Source organism: Paroedura picta, chromosome 2 (assembly GCF_049243985.1).
Source record: "Paroedura picta isolate Pp20150507F chromosome 2, Ppicta_v3.0, whole genome shotgun sequence".
Lineage (NCBI taxonomy): Eukaryota > Metazoa > Chordata > Lepidosauria > Squamata > Gekkonidae > Paroedura > Paroedura picta.
This window is the reverse complement of record NC_135370.1, coordinates 108,208,400-108,224,404: the sequence shown is the minus strand read 5'-3', so window position 1 is coordinate 108,224,404 and position 16,005 is coordinate 108,208,400. Positions and strand designations below refer to the sequence as shown.

Below are 16,005 nucleotides of genomic sequence, written 5' to 3'. Positions count from 1 at the left end.
CATATGTGTGGTTCTCTTCTCTGATTCAGTGCCAAGGTTGTGTGCAAGGAAGCTAACATGCCCACTGGGGGGGGCGGGATTGGCCAATCTGTCTGCATACATTATATGCTTCATGTGTATTATTCTGCTGTACAATAAATACATAGTGGGACATGGAGGTAATGAATGTATTTAGTCCTTTACTTTCACTGCCCAGCAAGTAATTACATTGGGAATTTGGTTTTAAATAGCTCAGTTATTCTTCATTGAATCAGAGCAAGACAAGTTAGGAGAACTAGAATCTGCTGTTCAGCATCCATGCAAGTATGAAGTATTAATATTAAACTCTGGGGCTTTTAGGTTTACTATATCTTATCAAGGTGTCCTTATGGAACAGAAGAAGGGAAGAAGAAGTTTGGGATTAAAAGACTGCTAAACAATGGCACCTACAGTGCTGCTTACCCACTCCATGATGTAAGTGTTTACGGTGTCATTCTTTGCTTTGTCACCTTGTATGTCTTTGTTTTTGAAAGCTACATGTTTTGACTAAGACCATGATCTATTCTGCCTTGTAGTTGATATGCAAATAATATCTGTAATCTTTTGTAATAGTGACTGTTACTGTGGAAATTGCTGATGACATATGTATGTGGAGGAATTTAGCTGAGCTATGGCAACACCTGTGCAAACCTCTAGGGAGGATAAGAAGGGGGGAAGGCAAATTTCAGATGTGCTGTTAAACTGAGATGATGCACTGCCATCTGGTGGTAGATGGTGAGAATTTCATTGAAGCACATTTTTGGATTTTGTTATTTTATCTTTTTTGTTCAAAACTGCCAGGGTATATACCGTAATTCATTCCAAAGACTACATTTGGAAAATATAGTTTTAATTCTGGTATATTGAGCTTATAGGACCGTTTACGCATTGGGAACTTCACTGCCCCAGCTCCCATGCAGGAACACATGCAGGCGCACCGGGCCAAATGCTCCCCCATGTGGGTGCAGGAAGAGGTGGGGCAACCTGCTACGACTAAAACTCCAGCCTGCAGCCTGGCATGAAACCTCCAGTGTATAAACGGTCTGGCTGATGTTTTTTGTTAGCTATTCTCTGAGAATTAGAATGAGAATCTTCATTATTTTGTCTTCATTTTTATCATGCTGTTTGAGTAAGAATTTGATTTCTCCCCCTTTTTTCACATATAGGTTCCATTTAGGTTTCATTTCATATAGAATAAATTCATAGTCTGAATATTGCCAACTTCCTCCATTCTGCTGTATACACAGTGAAATTGAAAATGACACTCCTAGTATTTATTTGGAGAGAAGAAAGGGAATGTTGGAGCTTATATAAAACCTGTGTTATCAGATGACCTGCTTATGTTTTGTTCTTTTCCTCTCACTCATCCCTCTATGGGGCTAGTTAAACTGTTTTGTATTGTTTGAATTGTGCTTTTATGGATCAGCACTCGATCCATATCAGTCGGGCTTCCGTCCTGGCCATGGGGTGGAGACGGTGTTGGTCACCCTTCTGGATGATCTCCGTCACCAGCTGGACAGAGGTGGGTCGGCTGTGTTGGTCCTTTTGGACCTATCGACGGCCTTTGACATCGTGGATCACGACCTTCTGATCCATCGCCTCGCCGGCACGGGGATATGGAACACAGCCTTGCGCTGGATACCTGACCCAGAGGGTTGCGGTGGGGGAAGAGTTCTCGCGTCCCTATGGACTCCCTTGTGGGGTACCGCACAGTGCAGTCCTCTCCTCCATGTTATTTAACATCTTTATGTACCCTCTGGCCCAACTGGTATGGAGTTTTGGGCTGGGTTGCCACCAGTACACTGATGACACCCAGCTCTATCTCCTCATGGACGGTCACCCGGACTCCCCCCCGGAACCATTCGCCAGATGTTTGGAAGCAGTGACTGAATGGTTCGAGCAGAGTCGCCTGAAACTCAACCCCTCCAAGATGGAGGTCCTGTGGCTGGGAGGCAGAGGGCAGGACCAGGCAGCGCACCTACCCACCCTGGCAGGAGTGCAACTTACCATCGCGCCCCAGGCCAGGAATTTGGGGGTGACCATCGATACCTCCCTGACTATGGAGGCTCAGGTCAAGAGAGTAGCGGGTCAGGCATTTTTCTATCTTCGCCAGGCCAGAATAGATTTCTGTAACTCGCTCTACGCCGGCCTACCCTTGTCTCTGATCCGGAAACTCCAGCTAGTGCAAAACGCAACTGCTCGGGTCCTCACTGGTACACCTTGGAGGACCCATATCCAGCCTGTGCTGAGGCAGCTGCATTGGTTGCCAATTGCTGCCCGGATCAGGTTCAAGGTTCTGGTTTTGACCTTTAAGGCTATACGCGTGTTGGGACCCACATACCTGAGGGACCGCCTACCGCCCTATATCCCCTGCAGGGCTTTACGCTCAGCGGGGGAGAATCTCCTGATCATTCCTGGCCCTAGAGAAGCTCGCCTGGCCTCGACCAGGGCCAGGGCCTTTCCAGTCCTGGCCCCTACCTGGTGGAATGAGCTCCCGGGTGAGCTGCGGGCCCTGTGGGATTTACCAGCTTTCCGCAGGGCCTGCAAGACAGAGCTCTTCCAACAGGTTTTTGGTTGAAGCCAGGGTCAGTGAATGAGTGCCAGTATTCCCCCCCCCCCCCCCGGACCTAGTAAGTTAGATCTCTTCCCCACCCTCCCTGCCGCCCTGATAGCAGGGGATAGGAATAAGGAGAGCTTCCGCCATGTTGGGATTGTTTTTAAAGTCTTTTAATGGGTATTTTAATGGGGATAAGACTATTGTGACCCGCCACGAGCCTACGGGGAATGGCGGGAAATAAATCTAATTAATAATAATAATAATACTGAATATTTATGCATTCTGATTTTATACCAATAAGTTGCTCTGCTCCAAGATAACTTTGTTACCTTAGGGGAGGCATAGAAACTTTAAAATAAATAAATATATAAAATAAAGTATATATTTATTCACACAAATGCAGTGCCAGTACTGGAAGAAGTCAAATGATCCAAAGTGTGACAATGAAAGATATACACTATACTGGGAATGGGCAAGGTTTTTTCGATTTTACAAAGAACAGCCATTGGATCTTATCAGGTGAGCCCTTCTGTTCATATTTTGACGGTCTGGTACTTTTGCATAGATGTGGGTGCTTCAAGTATTTGATCTTGTCAAATGTTAATTTTCAAACAGGTTTTAGGAGACTTTTAAAAAACACATAGGTCTGTAGCATTCCTTTGGTTTTTGCCTGGTAACACTGCATTCAGTTTCAGTTCTGTTACTTTCTTTGCAATTAATCTCTTGTAGCTCTGCCTTTTTGGGGGGAAAAGTTGATCCTTTGTTTCATTTTTTACTGCATTACTTGTTTCTAGGAAGTACTATGGAGAAAGGATTGGAATCTATTTTGCCTGGCTGGGATTCTACACTGAGATGCTGTTCTTTGCGGCTGTTGTCGGCTTTGTCTGTTTTCTGTATGGTGCATTCACAATGAATGAAAACATGAGTAGGTAAATGTAACTAACCACATCAACATTCACCAAAGTGAGTTTACGATCAAGTGACTGATGGAAGCCGTCCTATCCCTATCCCTTGCCTTGTGTGCTCCTTTGGATTGGTTTCTTTTATTACGCCCTCATTCACTATAAGTATAGCCTGTTGATAGAATATATGATATTAATGTTGAATTGTGTATCATTGTGTGGGTACACCATGGCCTATGAATTGTGCATTGAAAATGAGGATATGCATCATGTGAACTAATGGTTCTGTTTTTGCCATAAGGTCAGATACCAGTATTTGCAAAAAGCAGCATTTCCACGTGTTCTTGCTTAATTAAACTAGATTTATTTATCCTCAGCCAAGAAATCTGTGATCCTAATATTGGGGGAGATATTATCATGTGCCCACTATGTGATCAAAAATGTGATTACTGGAGGCTGAACTCTACTTGTGAATCTTCACAGGTCAGTAGTCATTCCTGCAGTGTTTGTAACTAAGTAAATAGCCAGTTTTCTCATGCTGATTCACACAAAAACTTGCTTGTGTTTCTGTTACAGTATTCCCATTTGTTTGATAATGTGGCAACCCTATTTTTTGCAATCTTTATGGGCATCTGGGGTAAGTATATTTGTTAGTGTTACTTAAATAATACTACAGTCCTATTGAGCAGTTTTAGCTGAGTATATTATTCCATGTAATCGTGAACTTTTTCACGATGGTACTATGTAGACAACAGTAGGTACATTGCAAAATGCCATGCTGCATTACAATTTGATTTAGATATATATATGCATAAAGAATCAGTGCTTGTACATTCTTACAGACATTCTTACAGTGCAACTAACAATAAATAAAATATGCACATACATGCAATACAAGTTAACAAAAATGAATTTGACTTATTTTGCAGTGGACCCCAATATTTTGGAGAAATTCCTGGTTGAACATAAATTAAGGAAGAAACTATTTCTCCTGGGGAATTCAAAGCATTAATAATATGTTGTATGGAACTGAATAAACATCTAGCTGATCACTACGAAAATTTTCCATGAACATATCTAATGCAAGTGAGTTCTTGCTGACTTTCTCATTGCAGTTACGTTGTTCTTGGAATTCTGGAAGCGGCGACAAGCCCGGCTTGAATATGAGTGGGATTTAGTTGATTTCGAGGAGGAGCAGCAACAGCTCCAGCTGAGGCCAGAGTATGAAGCAAAATGTACTCAAAAAAGAAAGAATCCAGTAACTCAGGTAATTTGAAAAGAAATGTTACCTGCATCTTGGAAGAATCCAGAATGTTGAGCTCTATCAATCTGCCTGCAATTGTTCTTAGGATGGAAGGACATGAAAGAAACAAGTTGTTTTGTCAGCAACACAGAAAAATACAGCCTTGCAATTAGCAAAGATCAAGGTGCAACTGAAGCCACTTGGAATCTGATGAGACCTTTCGCATCAGTTTCAAGTTAACCAGTGGCAGTGGCAGCCATATGAGCAAGCCAGTAGTTGGAGAAGAATGGTTAGTCTAGTTTGTACTTCTTAAGAACGGTCTTGTCAGTCATCCTGTTCCCCATAATTTCTGACCAGGTGTTCTGGGAGGCCACAGAGGTAAAAGCCTATCCCTGCTTCTCCATCAGCTGGCTTTTGAAGGTTTACAGCCTCCAGAGCACACACAAGTCCCGTTCAACTACTAGCCATAAATGACCTAGTCATCCTCCATGACCTTGTCTAATCTTCCCCCTCCCCACTCATCTAAGTTAGCAACCATTGCCATGTCCTGTGGCAGCAAGTTCCACAAATTAATTATGTGTTGAAGAATTTAATTTATTCTGAATCTACTGTACATCAGTTTTATTGAGTGCCCTAGGGAAAAAAATATCTACAGTGAATAGAGAGAACCATTAGACCTTGTGCTTAATTGTATAAATCTCTCTTAATTATTTTTCCCAGCTACCTATAAAACTTTCTCTTTTCTCTCCTCTGATTGACTTTCAGACATTCTTTGGGAAAATATCTTCTTGTGAGACTAGTTCAGATGTTAACTTTTCATAGGCAGGGCATTTTGATGTGAGAGTTAACTGAACTACATAGTACTCTATTCAAATTATATTTTTCTGTCCTTATGTTTACATAGTATTAATAATTGGACTGCTAAGCTGAAGGGGGGAATACTCTGCTGATTAACTGGTGTTCAGCAAAATTCTCACTCTGACATGCAACACTAAAATATTGTCTCTGAAACACCAAAGCTAAAGAGGCACCTTTGCACTGGAATCATACTCTGCCCATGCCATCTTATTTGTAAAGAAAGTTTTAAGATCATTATGTGGAATGTGATGGCAGTATTCCAAGAATTTGGTTTGAGAGCTTTCAGAATTCTTCTTCAAATTACCAGGAGTAATTGTTTCAACTTGGCAACTTACCAGAGAACTGTAGATAGAATCACTGTGCCCTTAAGAGACACATGTAGTTTAACAAAGACACAATTATTGATCACCCACCTAATAGGGTGGTTGTCAAAGTACACTTAAATGATGTGTATGAATCCCTTGAACAGCCATTATCTTCTTTCATCTCATACTGGTTTCCCAATGGTGGGTATAGTAAATTTTGTTGCAATTTTGGTCATATTTTTATTTGCTTTTCAGCCATATACCTCCTTCCCAACCAAGGTGCTTCTTCCTGGCCCACAGATGAAGACTCACTCCTACTAGTCTCCCTCTTACAGGAAGTAAATGCAATAAAACTGGTCCTATCATTTCTCAGAAGCTTGATGAGCTTGGCTGGAAGAGCAGAAGCTGGTGGGAACCTGTAGACCACTTTTGTGGTGGGAAAGAGTGGCTTTGTTCTGGGGGCTGAACCCTTGCCTTGGAAGCATCTTGTTATTTATTAGGCTGATTTTTGATGCACACAGAGATCCAGTATAGTATAGCAGTTTGAAATAGGGTCCCCAATCAGAAAAAAAAAGTATCTTCCAGGTATGTGAAGGGTTTCCAACAAGCTATAGAAAAATCCCTTGCCCCTTTAACTTAATGTGTAGAAATGTGCCGGGATAGAGGCAAATAACAGCACTTGCCATATTCAATATCAGGTTTAATTCTGTGATTGTGGAGGCAGGACCTATGATCCATGTTCAGAAGCGCATTCTACATAGGCCTAGCGATTTTTTTCATATACTCATAAGATTGATCCCTAATATTGAAAACAGATTTTGGGTTTGAGTCCTAGCATTGAGATTGTTATCCTTCCAACAGTAAATGGAAGTGCTATTGAGCACAATGGGAGTATGTGCTTATAGCAGGAGCTCCCATGACCTCTTTGCCTTCCTCAGCTATTCCAGAAAGCCCTGCCAGACATACTTCACTGCATCCACGCCATACATAACAGTCAGTCAGTTATTCCTGCCCTTCCCATTCTAGCCAGTCACTCGTATGCCACAGATTACCTGCTCTGTATCCCCTCACCAATAAGGAGCTCCCTTATTTTAACAGGGAAATTACAGTGGTTCCCTTTCCGATGTTATGTTTCTGGAAAAAGAATTGTTGGCCTTCAAACCTCTCCAGAAGCACCTCTTTCTAAACAGGAATGCCTTTTCCTAATCTCCAACATGTGAGGCTTTCTTGTGAGGGAAGTGCATTCGGTATCCAAAAATGATTTACATCCTAACCATAGATTCTTAAAAGGAAAGTTTTATATAACCATGTGTACTTGTTCTTATAAATGTGCCTCCACATAATAGGTGAAACCACCTTTATTATGTATCGGATGGAACAAGAACCTATGAAAATTAAAAGCATAAGAAGAGGCCTGCTGGGCCAGTCCCAAAATCCTGTTTCCCACAGCTACCTAATGTGTCCATGAAGCCCGCAAACTAGCCACAAAGACTCAACAATCCTCTGCATTTAATGCCTTCAATAACTGGTGTCAGAAAGACCTTTCTTCTCTATGGGGAGATCTGCTCAAGCTATAATAAATATGTTAGTTTTTGAGGTGATGGTTCTTGGGACTCATGTTTTTACTTACTGTACTTCTTGGGCCACAGTTTCAAAGTAACTCCACAGTACTTTTTCTTTCCCAACTGAGAAACTACAGTTAACCCTGAACATATTTTGTTTCATATTTAATATTTATATTAGCACTACTGTACAACATGTTATTCAGAGGCCATCCCAAATTTGCCATCAAACCTTCTTTCCTAGCTCACTGTGTTTTTCCTCTTCTAGCATCACAGCATCAGTGGAAAGAGAGTCACAGCCTGCTTTCCAATCTTCTCCCACAGTTCATTCGTTCGTTAATTCATTCATTCATTCATTCATTCAATTTATATACTGCCCCTCACTATGGCACTCAGGGCGGTGTTTGAGAACCACCATTTTAAGGTGTTACTATAGACAACCTCATGGTATATTTTCCTGTGAACATTTTCAGAAATCTTGTAGCACCTTGAAGATTCAGATTCTGAGGAGCTACTAGAATAAAATTATACTATTTATTTCTACTGCAACAGACTAACAAAGCTAGCTACCTCTCTGAAGTGATTTTCCATTATTCTTCCTGTATTTGTGGTATCATTTTAAACAGGCTGACAGTGTAATCCTAAACAGATTTAATCTGTCTAACCAGAGTTCAAATGGATTTAGAAGGGTTAAATCCAGGTTTGTACTCTGTCACTTGGAAGCACATTTATAAAAACAACCAAGAAATGGCAGGATTTTATCACCTTGCTACAAAATTTCCATGTCATGTGAATTTACCCTTCATCCAACTGATCTCAAAGAACCTACCTCCAAGGAAATGTGAATAGGATACTGCCCGAAGCATGATATATCCAAGAATTCTGATTTAATCAGATTGTGGATCTGGTTATAAGAAAATATGAAATATAGCCCCCATTATCTGGTGACAATAAATTCTTTTCTTAAATCTCCACTTTTTATACTCTCTGGTCTGATATTTTAGGAAGTAGAGGTGTTTAAGAGGAAGACCGTAAATGACTATGGGAAACTGAGCTTGTTGTACTTTGGAATATTATTTTGGGTAAGACTGGGAAACCCAATCCATGGAGCTTAGAGTGGCGACTAATGAAATCAGCCATTTCTTCAAGGGTGAAAGTAAAACAGGCGTGAGAGCATGGAGGACAATGGTTCCCTTTCCATTTATTAAGACACTTTTGAAGATGCTGTAGAGCAGTGGTTCTCAACCTGGGGGTCGAATGACCCTTTCACAGGGGTCGCGGCAGGGCAAGCAGCCATCTACACAACAGCCTTGCGGGGTAGATCAAGATAGAGTGTTCGTCTGTCTGGAACAGTGGAAAAGAGCGAGATTGGCATGGTGGGACAAGAGGCAGAACTGAACCGAGAAACCCTGGGGAAAAAAACAATGTATATACAATCATGAACAATGGATCTTCACGCCATTGGTCAGTTTCGGTTTAATTTCTGTGAAAGAACGCTTGCATAATTTTATGGTTGGGGGTCACCTCAACATGAAGAACTGTATTAAAGGGTTGCGGTATTAGGAAGGTTGAGAACCACTGTTGTAAGAGGAACAATTAGTGCAAACATGCATGTTTTCATTGCAACACAATTTACTCTGATGTGTGTTTGAGGCTGAAATGGACACTGCAACAGAGAAGGAAACAAAATTGCCTTTTGGCCAGCCAATGAGCAGGGGCTTAGGATGATTGGCTTTTCCATTCCCATGCCTTGATCGCTGGCTCCTCCATCCCTGTGTTTCACCATAAGAAGAAATGTGCTATGTGCATTCTTTGGGGGCACAGATAATATTCTTGGGTTGTGTTTGCTTTCTCACAGTGGTTAAAGGTTTTTTGCAGTGCTCAGTGTAAGAATATGACTGTGTGTGGTCAACTGTGCTGTGCTTGCTTGACTGTTTCAGGAGTTGGAGCCTTATTTGCCTCTAACTAGCCAGGCTGTACGGTTCTGCATCTCGGGAACGACAGTGTTGTTCTGGGTGAGCATTCTTTTGAATCAGTGCTTTAACACGTATAACAAGTACTAACAGCCTCTTAAGCTTGGGCTTTAACATGTATGTAAGCTTTTGCTCTGTAGCTTGTCTGTGAATGCTGTTTGCTACAATGATTTCTGACTAGCATTTCCCTGCTTTCATGCAAAGTACACATTGAAACAGGTGGTACACAATCCACAGCCCACTTAGAGTAATCTCTTTGATTTATGTCAAAGGTTATGAATTACTGGGGCATTACCCATCACAATTAATCTACCATTTTAGACATCAGTCTGTCATTGATTAATAATAAGGTAGTATGTTTTGTTATGCCCAGACCAAGTTGAAATCTGAGCATGTCAGTCTGTTGTCTTAATACAGGGAACAATATGTCACATTCCAAACAGAAGCCATGAGCTCTCCAGAAATTCTGCACAAATTTAATCTAGCCAGAAAATTTGACTTGCCCAAAAAACCCGTTATGTATGTCTGTTAACTGCTAGTTACTTATCCTTAGACCACAGCCACATTGGAGACAGTGAGTAGTGGATTTTATCCTGCATATCCAAGCTAATTCATCTGTAAAAAGTATTGTAGGGTATTCTCAGAGATGCTCAGCATTTCAAGATTTAAAAAAGGTCAAAATACTGTAGTAAATAAGAAGGATCAAAATGTGTGTTCTGTTTTTCTACCATATGGATTAACAGCTCCTTTATCTGTGGATTTTGGAATCACATGCTGCTAGTGTGCTCTGCATGGATTTGCATGGTGTATGTAGGACAATGTATGCATTCAGAGTTATCCATACTATTTCAGACTAAAGGTGAGGAATTGCATGCTTAAGTGCTTCCCTTTATTTAAGGAAAAGAAAGTTTCTTGCATTTAGAAAACTAGATCATCAGGGGGGAAGGTATTCCTCTAGCTCTTGAAATGCTAGTTTCTTATTTTCAGGCTCGGTGTGCGTGTGACCACAATTCTGCATACAGGGAAGCATTAAACCATACAATCCCTACTTGAAGTCTTAAGTGTGGTTTATGTTTATCACAGGGTGTAGATTGGTTCTTAGACTCCTGCACATTTTAAAGTCACTAGTGGTTGGATGCATTCTTGATACTATAAACAGTGTCCTTAATCTGTATGGTTTCCCTCAGATCTCCTTGATCATAGCAAGTATGATAGCTGTGATAGTATACCGTCTTGCCGTTTATGCCGCTTTTGCCAGCTTAATGGAGAATGCACAAACGCCAACTCCTATTCGTCGTTTACTGACACCGCAGCTAGCAACGTCAGTCACTGCGTCACTCCTGAATTTTGTTATCATCATGATCTTGAATTTCCTATATGAGAGGATAGCCATCTGGATCACAGATATGGGTAGGTATCTTACATAAGAACAAAACTGACAAGAGCTACATTTCTGCCTTGGCAGTGGTCAAGCTGTATTGACTTTTGGACAGTTCTAATTCTCCACCGATTTCAGGAAGTCAGGCTAGCCCTATCTTGACAAGTCTTGGAGGCTAAGCAGGGTCAGCCTGGTTAGTACTTGGATGAAAGACTACAGAAGAAGTCCAGTGTTGTTGCTGTGCAGAACAGGAAATGGCAAACCACCTCTGTCTATCTCTTGCCTTGAAATCCCTACAGGGTCAGCTGCAATTTGACAGCACTTTCTGATGCACTCCTGGGAAAAGCTTGTTTTGGTCTCTTACTATAGCATGTGGGTGGGTGGACTCATAGCAGTTTCATCACTGCATACCAATTCTTTGATTTTATGAGTAAGAACACTACAGGCATGATTTTCACAGGCTAACCAAGTTATGGACTGATAACAGCTCACATCTCCATGATAAACTAGCCCTTCCTCAAAATGTTTATCATCTTTGAAACATTAGAGGAGAAGTGAGATGGAAAGAGAATTAGATGAGATGCAGTATGTACTGGAAAGAAAACTGGAGAAGCATGCTGGGTCTGTCCTCCCTGGATGTTCCTTTGCTCACATGAGTAGTCTGCTTATGTGAGTGTTCACTATGGCTCTATTTTCATCACTAATAAAGTTTGCACTAGCTCGAAGACTAGACTATAAAGTCTGTCTGTATTTGCTATATAGTAAAACAAAAGAGTGACTTCATTTTTCAGATGTTGGGTCCTTTGGGAGAGACGTGGGATAAAAATCTTGTAAATGAATGGATGAATCATTTAGCAGCAGATAATAGGACAATAAAAGCAGTCTGAAATAAGATAATTAAAATTGGCAAGTATCAAATGGAAATCTTGTCATTTTAGTTTAGACTTAAGTGCTAAAGTACTTAAAATAATTGTTTGTGGTTTATTCTAAAGCAGGGATGGCCAGACTGTGGCTCTCCAGGTGTCCGTGGCCATGCTGGCAGGGGCTCAGAGTAATTGTAGCCCATGGGCATCTGGGAAGCCACAGTTTGGGCACCCCTACTCCTATGATGCCAAGTACTGCTGGCTAGCGTGGGTTGTTCACTGGCGGTCATGTCCAGCTCTGGCTATGGCCTTGACTTGCTTTCTGTCATTGGTTTCCTCTGCTGACAAAAACCTGACTCACTGTCCTTCAGTCTTGAAAGAAGTATGGTCATGCTCAGTCCCAATAGTTTTGCAGTACCGAAACTGACATGATTTCTCAGCCTTGTCTAGACAGGAGCCAGTATTTGGATGTAGTATGTGATGGGAAGAGAATTCATCATCAGAATTAATAAAACAATTAATCTGTTTTATTTTGTTGACCTTTCAGAAATTCCAAGAACACACCTTGAGTATGAAAACAGACTGACCATGAAGATGTTCCTATTTCAGTTTGTCAACTACTACTCTTCATGTTTCTATGTGGCTTTCTTCAAAGGAAAATTTGCGGGTTACCCTGGCTCTTACACATACATGTTTAATAGCTGGAGAAATGAGGAGGTATGGACTCAGTGCTGAGTGAACAGGGAGGGAAAGTTGCCAGCCTCTTTGATTTTTTAATCAAGACAGTGTAGAAAACTAGCATGTTACCTTAAATTCTTCCAAGGCCAGGGAGTATCTTCTCCATGTACCACTGTTGATAGCATTAGAAATTAATTGTAGAATGGCACAGGGTCTCTTCTTTGGCTGGTCTCCCAACTGCCTTCCCAGTGAATTCAAGTTGCTTTATTCTTTGTACTGAAGAAGCCAAATACTCTGAGGACTCCAGTAGCTTTGGTTTGGACTCGACCTTATCTAAAGGATTAAAAGAGATTGTTGTCCTGAAATATCCAAATATCTGGCTGAACTGCCCTGATATCCCAGTCAGATAAGTTCTCTAACTGCTGTTGGATTGGCCGGTGGGATCCTCAGGTCTCTGTTGCTGCCCAATTCACTCATACATGTGCAGCCCTCGTATCTAACAAAAGCATCTTTCTGCTAGCAAAAAGAAAATATGCCTATTGTGGAGTATTAATTGCCAATACTGTATCCAGTGCATGCTGGGGTTGAGATATAGAATAACAATCAAAACAAATGAAGGGAAATAATCTTAGATTTAAAAAATTAAATTAACAGAAAGAGAACCAAGTTAAGTCAGGTAAATAAAAACAGAAGTGCTGTAGAATGGAAATAAATGCACATATGAAGTTTAAAAAAAAACAGTTTAAACACTTTATCTAACTAACTACCTGCTACTAGGGGAGAACTTAAAAGGGGAGAATCACAGCTGGGACATTCTGGAGAAGTACAGCAGAGCAGGATGGGAAAGTACAGGAGCCAGCTAGACGGTTAGCAGGTTCTGGATCCCAGCCTGTTGACTGTGAATTTGATGGACGGGGTGATAATCTTTTATACCTTTTTTGTTAAGTTTGAGGAGGAGAAAAGATGTTAACATTGGAAAGTGAGAGCAATGAAAAGTCCATCTCTCCACTGATGAGCTAATTTGAAAAGGTCCTTTTTGTGTACATTGTGGAAGCTAGTTTCTTCTTTTGCACTTCAGGTAAAATTATCAAGAAGTGTTCTTTTAGGGCAGGGTTTCTCAACCAGGGTTTCATGAAACCCTGAAGTTTGTAGATAGCCCTGGAAAGGTTTCCCAAATGGGTAGGAATTAATTTTTAATATATTTTTAAATTTGTTAAACATTTATTGGATGATATGACCATATATGGTCATGTTGATCTAATCACCCCTCCCAGAATGGCCAGTGATGGGTCTGGAGGAGGTAGGAAGTGGAGGGACCCCGGGTGGGCATGTACACAGCTATGCTTCCCAACCATATTCTGCACAATCACACTGCTTCTGGGGTTTCTCGAAGCCTGAAGAATGGTTCAGGGGTCTCTCAGCAGTAAAAAAGTTGGAAAAGGCTGCTTTAGGGAGATTGAGAGTTTAGAAAGACTGAATACGTCACATGATGGAGTAGGGGGAGAAATCTTCCTGTTCAGCATTTAAGATAAAGGGGAAAATGGGTGGGATGCTCCCCTAAGCATATGAAACCCCAGTTTCTTGTACCAACCCCAGCTGAGGGAAGAAATTTATTGGACTTGGGTTGGGGAATGGATGGGGGGGGGGAACAGAAATCAGTGGTGCCTTCAATACACTAGCCCCAATTCTTAAAAGGGGAAGAAGGGTTAAAAATACAATTTGAAAACAGCTCCACGGGTCCTCTAATCATTTTTTATTCATCACAGATTTTGTTCAACAAAGAGGGATGGGAAAATGACAGTAAGAAACACATGGAAAGCAGCTTTTCTGCTTTCTCATTCTGTTCTAATTAATTCATCACTTTTATTAGGCATTTCTCTCATCAGAAGCAGGAAGACATTTTTAGAAGAATTTACAAAGCAAAATTACATAAAAACAGAGTGACAAAAAGTAAAAGCATACATAAACTGTTCACAAATCCTTATTGCAGCTAGCAAATATTTAGCCACCTGCAAGATGATACAGAGATTTCTGTACAAGAAGAGGCACGTTGCTAGTTGCTGTTCTAGGAGACCCTGGACATTATGCAGAAGAGGTGTAATAGTTACATTGTTTGACTTCAAATAAAAACTGTGCTGAAGTAATATATGAGCTAATAATTGTTCAGGAATCCCAGCCCTACAAGGGCAACACTTTTCACTAGAAGGGGTTCCCAAGTGTTTACCAAACAGAATAGCTGAGGGAAGGATATGGATAATCAGTTTTTAAAAAGAGGTAGAATCCACACTCTGGTTTGTGCAAGCCCTTGGCCGGTTTCAAGGCACACAGGTGTGTATGTGATTCAGTTGGGAAGACCCAGAGTACGGTACACAAAAAGAAGACAGAACCCTCTCAGTAGCCAAGTTGAATGTCCAGTCCATATAGTAGCTGGACCACGGACTTGGCCTTGAATACATGTAAAGTAGCAAGGACTTTAAATTATCTGTGTCCGGCATAAAAACCTGCAGTTTAAAGTTGCAGGGAGATATCCTAGAAAGAACTCTGTGATACCAAATCAACCACTAGAGGGAGCAAAACACTTGTAGAACAGGTCAACCCCCCACACACACAGGCACACACCCCAACAGGAATTTAGCAGTTAGTAAAATGAGAACCTGCAAACGATTTAAAATTGAGGCAGCAGAGGCAAGAGAGTCTTCTACTTTCTCAGGCCTTCTGCAGATCTCAAACTTTCTTGTTTCCTCTCTGGTTCTCTGTAATATAGCTGATCTCCAGGGGCTGCAGCTCTGTTTTAAACTCCTCACTAGGCTACACTGTTCTCTGCACAGGATCCTCCTCCTGTCTCCCTTTTTCCTTAGAAAAACCCTCCCCACACTCAGACGTCTCTCCTCTCAGACACATCTATGGCTCCCTCACAGGGACAAAATGCCTTCCCATCCAAACTCCAACAAAGGGCCAAGCCTGTAGGGTGAGTCATATTTTTAAAACCCAGTTCCTGCCTTCTCTTTTGACATTGTTTCTTGGGTCGTATTCCTTCCTTCTTAGTTGGTTGTAGAGACTGTGGTGTGCATGTTCCTCTGGTGCTGAGCATTTCCACACATGCAAGAAGAATCAATTCCATAGAACTGGAAAGTGCCCACTGTGAGTGGGAAGAATCCACGTCTATGTGGTAGAGAGATCAAGCGGATAGAAGGCATAAGACGTGAGCCTATATGTTCTTCAGGCCAATTGCATTTTCCTTTTATTTCTTTCATCAGTGTGATCCTGCAGGATGCTTAATAGAACTGACAACACAACTTACCATTATCATGGCTGGCAAACAAATCTGGGGGAACATCCAGGAAGCTGTTGTACCGTAAGTGATGCTGAAACTACGTTTAAGACATTTCAAAAGTTATAATATCATCTCCTTCACTAAGCTCAGAACAGGATCAGAGTCACATTCACCACAGAGGATCTTTCAGAAATGAATCTGCTTGATAAAAGCATCAGAGAATAAATTAATTACAGGAAGTAGGTTTGATATTGGTTCTCACAGTGTTCATAATAGTCACATAAGAACAACTGCTGTGATTGTCAAAGGCTCCCATTGTAAGATCTGGAACAAGGTTAAGATTTTTTGAATTTCAGATTTAGGAATGGCAAATAGTGGGGAAAATGATAGTATG

The 16,005-nt window shown here is 41.2% G+C and overlaps 1 protein-coding gene across 4 annotated transcripts in view; it reads left to right on the top strand.

Annotated features, from left to right (window-relative positions):
• ANO5 (anoctamin 5) overlaps window positions 1-16,005 on the top strand; it is an 81,682-nt gene that overhangs the window by 50,364 nt on the left and 15,313 nt on the right. For all 4 annotated transcript variants that reach the window (XM_077322020.1, XM_077322018.1, XM_077322019.1 and 1 more), the window contains 10 exons: window positions 340-453; window positions 2,979-3,094; window positions 3,370-3,504; window positions 3,855-3,960; window positions 4,054-4,114; window positions 4,593-4,744; window positions 9,386-9,460; window positions 10,606-10,828; window positions 12,207-12,376; window positions 15,595-15,692. In XM_077322020.1, the coding sequence (XP_077178135.1) occupies window positions 340-453; window positions 2,979-3,094; window positions 3,370-3,504; window positions 3,855-3,960; window positions 4,054-4,114; window positions 4,593-4,744; window positions 9,386-9,460; window positions 10,606-10,828; window positions 12,207-12,376; window positions 15,595-15,692 (1,250 nt within the window). The remainder of the gene's footprint in view (window positions 1-339; window positions 454-2,978; window positions 3,095-3,369; window positions 3,505-3,854; window positions 3,961-4,053; window positions 4,115-4,592; window positions 4,745-9,385; window positions 9,461-10,605; window positions 10,829-12,206; window positions 12,377-15,594; window positions 15,693-16,005) is intronic.